General features: G+C 39.0%; 3 protein-coding genes and 1 non-coding gene across 4 annotated transcripts; 3 read left to right on the top strand and 1 right to left on the bottom strand.

The window, feature by feature from the left end:
* The first annotated feature begins 731 nt into the window (after positions 1-731).
* On the top strand, positions 732-3,888 carry LOC106419393 (putative sucrose transport protein SUC6). The gene is made up of 4 exons (XM_013860169.3): positions 732-2,355; positions 2,442-3,269; positions 3,366-3,429; positions 3,565-3,888. The coding sequence occupies exons 1-4, from the start codon at positions 1,939-1,941 to the stop codon at positions 3,732-3,734; spliced, it is 1,479 nt and encodes a 492-aa protein (XP_013715623.1). The 5' UTR covers positions 732-1,938; the 3' UTR covers positions 3,735-3,888.
* Positions 808-892, bottom strand: LOC125579706. The gene has a single exon (XR_007317761.1). It is a non-coding gene; the product is annotated as a small nucleolar RNA snoR120 (small nucleolar RNA).
* Positions 3,889-4,184: 296 nt separating the features above from the next.
* On the top strand, positions 4,185-6,685 carry LOC106419394 (mitochondrial fission protein ELM1-like). Its single transcript, XM_013860170.3, has 11 exons — positions 4,185-4,427; positions 4,531-4,672; positions 4,758-4,827; positions 4,954-5,050; positions 5,180-5,329; positions 5,410-5,536; positions 5,616-5,728; positions 5,811-5,874; positions 5,941-6,034; positions 6,111-6,219; positions 6,324-6,685. Exons 1-11 carry the CDS (start codon positions 4,251-4,253, stop codon positions 6,423-6,425), a joined length of 1,245 nt encoding a protein of 414 aa, XP_013715624.2. The 5' UTR covers positions 4,185-4,250; the 3' UTR covers positions 6,426-6,685.
* Positions 6,659-11,965, top strand: LOC106419392. The gene is made up of 18 exons (XM_022693683.2): positions 6,659-6,885; positions 7,378-7,798; positions 8,025-8,116; positions 8,338-8,502; positions 8,602-8,995; positions 9,104-9,222; positions 9,310-9,382; positions 9,456-9,682; positions 9,755-9,799; positions 9,912-9,984; positions 10,096-10,287; positions 10,457-10,560; positions 10,673-10,739; positions 10,875-11,024; positions 11,235-11,357; positions 11,451-11,621; positions 11,709-11,768; positions 11,836-11,965. The coding sequence occupies exons 2-18, from the start codon at positions 7,403-7,405 to the stop codon at positions 11,938-11,940; spliced, it is 2,556 nt and encodes an 851-aa protein (XP_022549404.2). The 5' UTR covers positions 6,659-6,885; positions 7,378-7,402; the 3' UTR covers positions 11,941-11,965.
* The last annotated feature ends 80 nt before the right edge of the window (positions 11,966-12,045 follow it).

Below are 12,045 nucleotides of genomic sequence, written 5' to 3'. Positions count from 1 at the left end.
AGTTGCAACAAACTTCACTGATTAGTTTCAAAAATAAAACAAACGTCACTGACAAAGAATTCATTAATACTTTTGGAACTCATAACAAAGAAAGACAATCGGGTTTGTGTTTTGGGCCTTTTTTAACAAGGTTCGTGTTTTTGTTTCGGCTCGCTGCAGTTCTATTGAAATATGAAATTTCGTTACTGGGCCGTTCCAAAACATTAAGTCGTTCAAAGTCCACATAAATAAATTAATGAGACCCATGATTTAACAAGATTCAGTTTTCACAATTTTATCAGATTTTCACCGATTATCAAAAATCCAAAATTTCCAATTGAAATTCAAGTAAACATACTGATCTTACATGATTGATTTTTCTGAATAATAGGAATAAAAGATTTGGAAATCATGGTGCAACTTTCTCTTCTAGTTTTATTTTGTTTGTTCTTGTCTTGTGTGTAATCTCTAGCAACATCAATAATCGCACTTGTCTTCTTCGGGTTTCAACCATCTAAGCTACTCGAAAAGTTTCGACGAGAGAATCTCAAGCTCCGGAGAGTCGGATTACAAAAAAAATACTATACACGTTATAACCTATCACCAAGAATGTAACGAATAATCAGTTACAAAAAAAAATGTAACGAATAATCTTCAAAGCTTTCAGACGGAGCAGCACAACAACCAATATACAGAACTGGCCAACAAAAATTCCGAAACTAAACGGCGATTCCAAATACTCAAACTAAACTATTTAGTTTTCAAAATACAAAGCTTTTGGAATAATCATTTAGCTCCTTATGGAATCTCAATCTCATAAGGATATGGTGGAATCAGAATATCAATAAGCAAAATTTGGTACATTGTTTCAAAACATTTGTCTTGATTCACATTTTATTTGTTCCTCATTTTCCACCATTTTCCAAAACCAAAAAAAACAATTAACAAATAAAGATATGTATTCGACCAGATTATAAAAGCACGAGATACTATAAACTCGAATTAGGATCTGAAAATCCCCTAACGCTAACATCTCTAGCAGATAAAAATATTAAATTTATATCCGAAGAGAGTAGAGAGAAGGTGACTACAGATTCTAATGCCGAAAAAGCCTCGTGCCGGATAAAAATCAGGAAGAAAAATGACGGATAAGTTGCTTAGGAGAACCCTAAAGAACAAACCCTATGGTTTTTTTCAATATAGCGCAGCTATGACTCGACACGCTTCCATTGAGATTTTTTGGAAGGCGATCTTAAGGGCTGCGCGCTATACAATTGAGAAGAACACTGTTCTAAAACATAGACCCTAATTCGCTACGAATGCCATAGGAATTCAGACAAGAGCAGCGAGTAAGCTTTATATATGGGAGACATGTTCTGCCCTAATCCAGCCTCCTACGTGTCTTCTGAATATTGAACTTAAGGCCCATTGTAAGCCCATATAACATGATCGTCACAAAGATACTACTGGAAATGTCACACAAGTGTCTCGTGTCAAAACATTTCGATGGAATGATTTAGGAAAATATGTTTAGTACTGTTACAAAAACAAATCTGACAAGGATATGTATGCGTTAGATAGGTTAGTATAATAACTGGATTTTGTCACTAATATCTGTTACATGTCAACATAATTAGATGGGAATGGATTAAAAAGTAACGGATTTTTTGTTAATGCAGTATTTATAGTTTATAGTTTTATACCAACATTACGTTTTGACTTTACCATTATTATAAAACAGATTATCTAACAAGGATATGTGAGTTACAGCACTGTCTACAAATATTTACTTCACAAAACAGCTGTGATGCAACTTCAAACGAATATTCAGTTATGTAATACATTCCAAAAATATAATGTTCGACAGTTATCAAAGATCACACTCCTCTTCACCCTCCCTATATACATCTCTCGTCTCATCCATCACAAAACACAAAAGAAAACAGATTGTAAGTCGACATGAGTTCCCTCCAAGACGCGAAAAATGGGGCGGTGTTAGAGACGCAGTCGTCGTCTTCCACGGTGGTGGTACATAGTGGTGAACCATCACCGCTTAGAAAAATCATATCTGTATCTTCTATCGCCGCCGGTGTACAGTTCGGGTGGGCTCTACAGCTATCTCTCCTGACTCCGTACGTGCAGCTTCTCGGAATCCCGCACAAGTGGTCCTCCCTCATCTGGCTATGTGGTCCCATCTCCGGCATGCTTGTACAACCAACCGTCGGTTACTACAGCGACCGATGCACGTCAAGATTCGGTCGTCGCCGGCCCTTTATCGCTTCCGGAGCCGTCCTGGTGGCCGTCGCTGGTTTACTCATCGGATACGCCGCTGATCTCGGCAAGCTAGCTGGAGACAAACTCGACGAGACAGTGAAGGTACATATTATTAGAAAAACAGTTACATTCTTTATAACAATATTTTTTTTTATTTGAATAAATTTAACGTGCGTTAAAAAAAAAAGGTACGTGCCATATGGTTCTTCGCTCTTGGTTTCTGGATCCTGGACGTAGCCAACAACACTCTCCAAGGACCTTGCCGCGCGTTTCTAGCGGATTTAGCCGCGGGAGACGCGAGGAAAACGCGGACCGCAAACGCGTTTTTCTCGTTCTTCATGGCTGTCGGAAACATTTTGGGGTACGCGGCGGGATCGTACACCAACCTCCACAAGATGTTTCCGTTCACGATGACTAAAGCGTGCGATGTATACTGCGCGAATCTCAAGAGCTGTTTCTTCCTTTCCATCATTCTCCTCCTAGTCCTCACCGTTGTGTCGCTCTATTACGTCAAAGACAAGCAATGGGAGAAAGAAGACTCCGATGTGAAGACACCGTTCTTCGGCGAGATCCTTGGAGCGTTCAAGGTGATGGAACGTCCCATGTGGATGTTAATAATAGTCACGGCGTTGAACTGGATCGCTTGGTTCCCTTTTCTTTTATTCGACACTGACTGGATGGGTCGAGAGGTGTACGGTGGAGACTCGGGTGGAAGTGAAATAACGAAAAAGCTTTATAACCAAGGAGTACACGTTGGTGCGTTGGGACTGATGTTAAACGCGATCGTTCTTGGGTTCATGTCGCTTGGTGTTGAATGGATTAGTAGGAAGATGGGTGGAGCTAAACGGCTTTGGGGAGTTGTTAACTTTATCCTTGCAGTGTGTTTAGGCATGACTGTTTTGGTTACAAAGTTGGCTGAGGATCACCGGAGAACCGCCGGTGAATTTGCCGGTCCGACCAATGGTGTTAGAGCTGGGGCATTGACTCTATTTGCTCTTCTTGGTATTCCACTTGCTGTAAGTCTCCAACTTGTCTTTTTCCCATTCTCTTGTTACAATCGTTAATTATTCCGTCAGTCATATTAACCCATTTTGTTGGTATTATTACTATAGGTCACTTTCAGTATCCCCTTCGCACTAGCTTCCATAATATCAAGTAGCTCTGGCGCCGGCCAAGGTATTGTTTTTTCTTCTTTTTATCTAAAGTTACATTATTAAGTAAAACGTATATATGATTTTATTCATTGTTTTGTAACATAAACATTAAGATATTATCAAATTAAAAACGGGTGTCCCTTTTCGCTACGTACAGGACTTTCATTGGGAGTTCTAAATTTGGCAATCGTGATACCACAACTGGTGGTGTCACTTGGATCTGGACCGTTCGATTCGTGGTTTGGAGGTGGAAACCTACCAGGATTTGTGGTCGGAGCTATTGCAGCGGCACTCAGTGGCGTAGTCGCATTAACCGTTCTTCCTTAGTTTAAAGTTTTATATATGTATGATATATCAATGCCAGCTCTAATAATTTAATACCCCTAGAGCAAGAACAAAATGTTGTCCATGTTTAAATGAATGTTCCTCTCTGTAAAAACTTCCTTGTTTTACACATATAACTGTTATGATATCATCAGCTATTAATTGTTCATGTCACAAAAAAAACTATTGATTTGTTTAAGTAGTAACAGTCCAGATTTATAAAAAAAACTTTAGGTAAAATCATAATATAAACAAAGTTTAAGTGGTTTATAAGATAAATAATATATTAAATCACATAATATAACATTAACTTTATATATTTTTGAAACTAGTTTCAAAACTCGATTCTTTTTTGAATAAAAAACATTTCAAAACTCGACTTTCACCACTCGGCGCCATTTTTCGGTTTAAATTGGTTTCCGGTTTATTCCGATTTCAATTAGTTCTCATCATAATTCAATTTCGGTTCGTTGTCATATTCAATTTCCCAGAGAAGAAGAAGAAACTTCTTCAACCGTCATGCGACCAACACAGCCACCGGAACTAGCCGTCACCGGTTCCTCCGAGAATCCCCAGGGAGGACTTTCCGGCGTAGTGAAACGAGCTATAGTGATCGGAAACGGCTGCGCCGGCGCAGAGAATCAGTGCTTCGGCCTTGTTCGATCCTTGGGCCTTTACGATCGCCACCTCTACTATGTAACCTCCGTCCAAAAAAAACACTATTCTTTCATCGGAGAATCTTAAAGTTTGGCTCTTTATTCCATTTTTGAATGTTTATGAGTTTGTTTCTACTGTATAGAGTGTAGCTAGGCCAAGAGGAGGAATCAGCAGGTGGCTTCATTGGCTTCCTATCTCGTTTTACAAAAAGCTTAACCATTTCATCAGCTGTGTATGTTCTGGATTCTCCATTAAAGCAAATGAATCGGGTTTCAGAAGATCTGGTACAGTTTCAATGTGCCACTGCTATTTACACAACAAGTGATGTTGATGTTTGGTAGTGATTTGTTTTCTGAAAATGTCTTTTAGGAATCGAGGATGTGTTTGAGGTAGCTGATGCGAAGCAGATTGCTGCCATGGCTCGTCGTACGATTGACAAGTATATTAGCTCATTGGTTTTGTTCTTTAGAATTACAGTTTAATCTGCTTGAAAACGAGTTTATTGCTCTGATCTTGAATCAGCTATGTGGTTGTCTGTCTATTTAAAGATTTTGTCTTATGATAGGAGTGGCCCTTTGTTAGTGGTGGCATCTGGTCGTGATACTATCTCTGTCGCAAGCTCCATTAGACGACTTGCTATGGATTATGTCTTTGTTGTTCAAGTTAAGTCTCTTCCTTAACAAAAAAAAATCAATTTTTATTATGGTTTTTAGCTGATTTTCCCATGTGATTCTTGTTTTAACTTTTTCTTTGTGTAGCAAATTGACTTAGTTGTCCATTGTACATACCAGGTGCAACATCCAAGGTCGCGTCTCGAGAGATTTGATCTAGTAATCACACCTCGTCATGATTACTTCTCTTTAACACCTGAAGGGAAGAGGCAAGTTCCGTTCTTTCTCAGGCCATGGGTGACTCCACGTGAACCTCCAGGTAGAAATGTGGTACGTGATATTCTCATTGTTCACTAAAAGCGTTTTGTTGACAACCAATTGTTAACAAAGCTCGAATTTATGAAATCCAGTTTTTGACTACTGGAGCTCTTCACAATGTTGACGCATCTACTCTGAGAAACGCTGCTTTGGAATGGAAGGACGAGTTTGCCTCGCTGTCGAAACCTTTGGTTGTGGTTAATATCGGAGGACCTACAAGTAAACACACGTACGACTTAAACTTGAGTTGTCATTATAACTGCGATTAATTAAAACCTTTTTTGTTGATTTTGTGTAGGGAACTGTTTGTATGGTGTTGATCTTGCTAAGCAGTTGTGTGGTATGCTTCACAGTATCCTCTGGAGCTGTGGAAGCCTAAGAATATCTTTCTCGAGACGAACACCGAAGAAGGTAAAGTAGAAACTCTCTAGAGAATATCACATTCATGTGGAGCGGATATGGTCATCATCATAATCTCTCAATCTTTCTTCAGGTCAAAGAGATTATAACTAGAGAACTGAGGTCTAACCCGAAGGTTTACATTTGGGATGGAAAAGGTGATTTTTTTTTTGTTATTCTCTATCAGTGTCAAAGTCTGATGCTTTCTCTCTTCCATTTCTCAGACCCTAATCCGCATTTGGGGCATCTAGCTTTAGCCGATGCTTTTATCATAACTGCTGACTCTATAAGTATGTTGAGCGAAGCGTGTACTACCGGGTATCCTTAAGAGAACAACTACCTTTTTCCTTTTTCTCATTCTTTAGATGATACTGAAACTTCGTTCTCGACGCAGGAAGCCAGTGTATGTTGTGGGTGCTGAACGGTGTACATGGAAGTTCTCTGAGTTCCAGAAGACCCTTCGTGAAAGAGGAGCTGTTCGACCTTTAACCGGCAAAGAAAATGTACTTCTAATAACTCTACTCCAGATTTTGATATCTTTGATCTGTTTTTTTTTGTTGTTGTGAATACTGACGTTGACTTCTACGTGGATTTCGTATATCGCAAGATGGTTGAGAAGTGGAGTTACACTCCTCTTAACGACAATGCAGAAGCTGCAGAGCGTGTGATTGAAGATCTAGCTGAGCGTGGATGGAAAATTGAGGCGTGAACAAGTTTTGAAGAGTATTGTATTTTCTCTTAGCCAATAGAATGAGGTTGGTAATTAGCAGCGATCTGTTTGAAGATCGAATCATAAACTCAAGGTCATACACACACGTAGCTCATTTGTTGAAACTAGTAGCGATAGGATGTTGTTAGTTCTTTGTTTTTTCCCCATTTGGATATAGTGATCTACTGGTTTGTTTGAAACTTGAAATAATGTTTTTGAACTTTTTTTGGTAAGATGGTATATTAAAAAGTTTTTAAGTACGGGAGGAGATGAAGGCACCACCAAACTGCTGAGGCGAAGCAAAGGTTTTTCGGTGGCTTACTAGTAGCTAGAGGACCGCCTAAGCCAGGGGAAGTAGCTGCCACAGCGTCTGAAACATTGAAGTTCCACTAACTGAATAATAGCAAAAGAAAATGCTGAATGTGGCCTCTGCTAAGTGTGGTTGTGTGTAGAAACACGAGTAAGCTTCGTTATTTAACTTTTCATTTGCTCTTGGTTCGTTTGAAATCTGAATGTTATGTTAGATTGAGTGGAACTAAAACTAGTAATCACGATTCACGACAAAACTCTGCATGCGACTCTGTCACAACTCTGAAATGGATGGTGATGGAGCTTCCTCAGATGATAATCACATAATAATGCTTACGATTGTTTACGTGCTAACAAAGAAAAAAATTCGACTTGAAAATAAATATTCTATGTTTAGTAAAATTTCGGGCCTCCAACGTCTACGGATAAAGATCCTCGTATTGCTGCCACATCATCATCTCCGTCTCCCTCCCCCTTTACAGCCTAAATTGGTTGTTAGAGCTGAATATAAATGTATTTTTTTGCAGTTTTTTTCTCCTAGGTGAATTTTTCTCCTATTTTTAGCTGAGCTTTCATGTACAGTGTTGAGGAATTTATGGTGATCCTCTTTTTGATTTATTGTGTTTCTTATTTGCCTTTGTAGCTCTTCAAACCATTGTCTCTCGCGGATGTCCATTGGAACCTTGAATTCCTGCAGCAGGGTTGTAGACTTGGATTATATAACAAGGATCTCACTTGGTAGTGAATTGTTTGGAAACAGGAACATAAGCTTGTATAAGTCGCGGAGGACAATGCAGACTTTTCCTCTTGCATCTGCTGACGACGGTGTGGCGGCTGTCAATGGGACTCCTCATAGCGATGATGTTGAGGAGATGGGGGCTAGACTCAGTGGTTCTATACAAGATGAGTACAACTGTAATGAACTGGTTCAGTCTTTGCATGATTCTGCTAGAAGTTTTGAACTTGCTCTTTTAAAGAAGATTTCTTCTCCCATGTTACCATGGTTTTCATCAGCTTGGCTGGGGGTCGATAGAAATGCATGGGTTAAGACATTTTCTTATCAGGTATGTACCCATTTTAGTTCCACTTCCGTGTTACAGTATCAGGTTTGTTTGCCCTCTCCTTGGTCTCATGATAGGGTTGTATGCAACTGGATTTGAAAGTTATTTACTTTGTTTATATCAGGGCCAGATATTGATATTTGGTGAATAATCCCATTGCGCATTTAGCTTCCAAAAAGTCATATTTTAGCTATTATAGCTAAATTAATCTTCTGTTCATCGTTCTCAGGCTTCAGTGTATTCCTTACTACAAGCTGCAAATGACGTTTCATCTAGAGAAAACAACAGAGACAAAGATCTTAATGTCTTTGTGCAAAGGAGGTACTGCATGGCTCTTTTAATGCCTAAGAACTATGTTATTACCTTTTAAAATAGGATGCAACTGTGGTGTTGATTTGATAATTAATTTCCCCACATAGTCGTCCAAAGAGTTTCCTTTCACCGACGTTAAAATCTTTCCAAAGCTAGCAGTTACTGTTTAAATAGTAATCCCATGTTGTTGTTGCTTATGGTTTTGATGTTTTAATAATCACATCCTGCAGTTTATCTCGCCAAGCTGCTCCCCTTGATTGTGTGATGCGGGATAAACTATCCTCCAGTCACCCTGAAGCCAATGAATGGTTTTGGTCTGACCAAGTTCCTTCTGCGGTGACATATTTTCTGATTTTTTTTGAAAGGGACCAACGATTTGTTGCTGCTACATCTGCGTATGTCATTTCTTTTGACTCTCTTCATATTAACAAGCTCTGTGAAACACTTGTTTGATAAGTTTTTGGAAAATGACGATTATGTATGGTTGATTCCAGCTATGCCAAAGGCAAGTCCTCAGCTGCAAGCGATGGGATGGATGTGTTACTTCTCATGCTTGTGCTCAACTGCATAGCAGCAGTCACAAAACTCGGCCCAACAAAACTTTTGTGCTCGCCCTTCTGCTCTATGATTCCAGATACTACAGGAAGATTGATGGACAAATTTGTTAACCTTGTTCCACTCCCTCAGGCCTATCAGTCAATGAAAAGCCTCGGTCTACGTAGAGAATTTCTTGTTCACTTTGGACCACGTGCAGCTGCGTGTAGAGTAGAAAGTGACTGCTCTACAGATGAGGTTGTCTTCTGGGTCGATCTCATACAAAACCAACTTCTTAGGGCTATTGATCGAGAGAAAATATGGTCGAGATTAGCAACATCTGAAAGTATCAAGGTAATGAATAGAGAGAGTTGCAGTGTACATATCTAAGCAGCATTTAAAATCTCTGTGAAGTGTACATAACGACTCATAGTATGTTCACATGTTACTGTGGCCTTGCAGGTTCTGGAAAGAGATTTAGCTATTTTTGGATTCTTCATTGCTTTAGGCAGGAGCACCCAGACTTTTTTAGCTGCGAATGGTTCTGATTCTTTGGAGAATCCTGTAGAAGACCTTGTCAGGTGTGACTCATTGTTTATCTTCTATTTGCTTGTCATACTCTGTCGATCCACCTTACCAATTCAACTCGTTATTTTTCTTTGTTAAAGGCACTTCATCGGGGGAAGTCTCCTCCAATATCCTCAACTTTCAGCTATCAGTTCATACCAGTTGTATGTTGAGGTAGGCATAAATAAATCAATGGTGGAATTTTTTTTTTTCATTTTAAGTTTTATAATGGAAATTCATAGTGTAGGTTGTCTGTGAAGAACTAGACTGGCTTCCTTTCTATCCAAATACAAAGGAGCCGCAGCCAGCCAAACAAGCACATGGGCATAAGAGCAGACCAGAAGGACCACCTAATAATGATGCTCTTCCTCAGATATTTGACGTTTGCTCTTATTGGCTACAGAGCTTTATTAAATACAGCAAATGGCCAGAGAATCCTTCTAATGTCAAGGCAGCAAAGTTCTTATCCAAGGGGTATCCTTTTGTTTATCAAATTTTTTGATGATTAACGAATAAATTGACAATCAACTGATTTTTGATTTTTAGGCACAATAAGTTAATTCAGTGCAAGGAAGAACTGGGGAGATCAAGGTGTGTATCCATCATTGGAACTTTGCATGTTTGCATCCTTTGTATGGAGCATGCCTTTATAATTAAATATTAAGTGATTTGAAAGTGTGCAATTGGATAATGTGTGATGCAGTTGGGCAGTAACAGAAGCAGGACTTATTGACATGAATGCATTATCAACTGAAGAGTCCAGCTCATTTGACAAGGTTGGTATACTATGTATTAGTCATGAAAATACACTATTGAATCCAGTTATTTGTTTAAAACTCTGGTGACTTCAAAAGTACTATAGCTCTAACAGCACTTATTTCTCTCAGGCTCTAGAGAGTGTAGATGAAGCTCTTGTGAGACTGGAAAGCTTGCTACAACAGTTGAATGCATCGAGCTCAGCCTCTGGAAAGGAAGAAATAAAAGCCGCTTGCTCTGATCTAGAAAAAATAAGGAAGCTTAAGAAAGAGGCTGAATTTTTGGAGGCGTCTTTCAGAGCCAAAGCAGCTTCCCTTCAAGAGGTGTTTACTTGTTATTTCAAATTCCTTTGATGATTTTGATTGATATTTAAGTGCTCGCCCTTGAGTTCTATCCCTTCTTAGGAAGTGTGGTATGAAAACAAATTTAGAAGAGTGCATTTCGTTATCTTAAACGTGTGTGGAAGACTAAAATCTCATATGGTTCACTCAGGGAGGTGGTTGCGGTGACTCTCAGGAGTCATCTGATGGAAAAAATCAGAATCTAAAAGGAAACGACACAAAGAACTCAATAAGTTCTGTAGATCAAGGCACAAGGTATGTTGCATGTTCTGTGATTTTATAATTTTTCTGTGTGTTGAGTTAGAAGCTGTAGGTTCCCCTTTATTCTCTTACTGAAACTTTAATTATTGTTTTGCATCTACATCAGTATGAATCGTGGATTCTGGGGTTTCTTTGAGCGCCCTATAAGGAGGAAGTCTGCTCCCAACTTATTGGTATTTAATTTCTTATCTTATGTGAAGCATATCTTACACCTAAATACCTTTGTACTTGATATTTCGAATTTGGTTTTTAACCAAGTGAGAAGATGCTGTGTTAATATCTTTGGATATTTTTGTAACAATAAGCAGGCAGATGAATACATTGAGAGATCCAGAGAAAAGGTTGGTAGCGTGGATTCAGAACCCAGTGAGATTTATCGGTTTGAACTTCTGAGGAATGAGCTGATGGAGCTGGAGAAGCGGGTCCAAGCAAGTACAGATGACTCGGTAAATGAAGAGGTTAGTAGTAACCAGACTTTGCTTTTTTCCAACACATTTAGTAAATATTAGAAATCGCTATAGTTCTAGTAGTGCTTGTTGTTACTCGATTTTAAAATGGTACACAAAAGGAAAAAGAGAAGGATCCTTTTATGTTATTTGCGTCTGTCTCACGAGTACTATAGCTCCTATCACTTTATTCCCTGACAATCAATTTGGCACGTTCTGCAGGGAAGTACCTCTGGGGATCCTTCTACATCAAGCAGTAGTACGAAAGGTGTGGAGTTGGTTCAGAGCTCAAAGAGAGAAAGGGCCATTGAGAAAACACTCGATAAAATCAAAGAAACAAGCACAGTATACAAAACAGTTTTTTTTTTCTGATCATCTTTGTTTCTTTGACATTTTGTCTACTTCATGACTTAGTTACTGTGATATTTTTTTTGATAGGACGTGTGGCAAGGAACTCAGCTACTTGGATCTGATTCAGCTGCTGCTATGGAGCTGCTTCGGAGGTCTGTAACAGGAGATGAATTAACAGAGAAAGAGAAGAAAGCTCTGCGCAGAACCGTGACTGACTTAGCATCAGTTGTTCCCATTGGCGTTCTTATGATTCTTCCTGTGAGTAAAAAAACTATTCCCTCCGCATTGGTTGTTCATCCTTGGAGCTGTTGAAGTAATCTAATACGTACGCTTATGTCAAAACAGGTTACACCAGTTGGCCATGCGGCTATACTTGCTGCAATTCAAAGATATGCCCCAGGCTTGGTAGTGCTCTTATTAATTTTTTTTTTTTTTTTTTTTTTTTAAGTTCACAAAACATGTCTTTGTTCAGATACCTTCAACATACGGATCCGAAAGATTGAACCTATTAAGACAGCTCGAGCAGGTCAAGCAAATGCAAAACGAAACGGAGCCTGAGGAAGAAACAAAACCATAAACTAAGATGCAAATTTCATAATGTCAAAAAAAAAAAAGATGCAAATTTCATTTTATACCACACTTCGTTATTAGTTCATTGACAAGAGTTGTGTATAGAGAGAGA

Source organism: Brassica napus, chromosome A10 (genome assembly GCF_020379485.1).
Source record: "Brassica napus cultivar Da-Ae chromosome A10, Da-Ae, whole genome shotgun sequence".
Lineage (NCBI taxonomy): Eukaryota > Viridiplantae > Streptophyta > Magnoliopsida > Brassicales > Brassicaceae > Brassica > Brassica napus.
The sequence above is the reverse complement of the archived record's forward strand: the minus strand, read 5'-3'. Positions and strand labels throughout refer to the sequence as shown.

What these genes read in the sequence shown, in the direction of transcription:
- LOC106419394 (XM_013860170.3), top strand. Translation starts at nt 4,251, where the DNA reads ATGCGACCAACACAGCCACCGGAACTAGCCGTCACCGGTTCCTCCGAG. An exon ending in GCTCGTCGTACGATTGACAA is followed by an intron (nt 4,828 to 4,953) that starts GTATATTAGCTC and finishes GTCTTATGATAG; the next exon opens with GAGTGGCCCTTTGTTAGTGG. An exon ending in ATTATGTCTTTGTTGTTCAA is followed by an intron (nt 5,051 to 5,179) that starts GTTAAGTCTCTT and finishes TGTACATACCAG; the next exon opens with GTGCAACATCCAAGGTCGCG.
- LOC106419393 (XM_013860169.3), top strand. Translation starts at nt 1,939, where the DNA reads ATGAGTTCCCTCCAAGACGCGAAAAATGGGGCGGTGTTAGAGACGCAG. An exon ending in AACTCGACGAGACAGTGAAG is followed by an intron (nt 2,356 to 2,441) that starts GTACATATTATT and finishes TAAAAAAAAAAG; the next exon opens with GTACGTGCCATATGGTTCTT. An exon ending in TTCTTGGTATTCCACTTGCT is followed by an intron (nt 3,270 to 3,365) that starts GTAAGTCTCCAA and finishes TTATTACTATAG; the next exon opens with GTCACTTTCAGTATCCCCTT.
- LOC106419392 (XM_022693683.2), top strand. Translation starts at nt 7,403, where the DNA reads ATGTCCATTGGAACCTTGAATTCCTGCAGCAGGGTTGTAGACTTGGAT. An exon ending in TCTGTAGATCAAGGCACAAG is followed by an intron (nt 10,561 to 10,672) that starts GTATGTTGCATG and finishes CATCTACATCAG; the next exon opens with TATGAATCGTGGATTCTGGG. An exon ending in GCGTTCTTATGATTCTTCCT is followed by an intron (nt 11,622 to 11,708) that starts GTGAGTAAAAAA and finishes ATGTCAAAACAG; the next exon opens with GTTACACCAGTTGGCCATGC.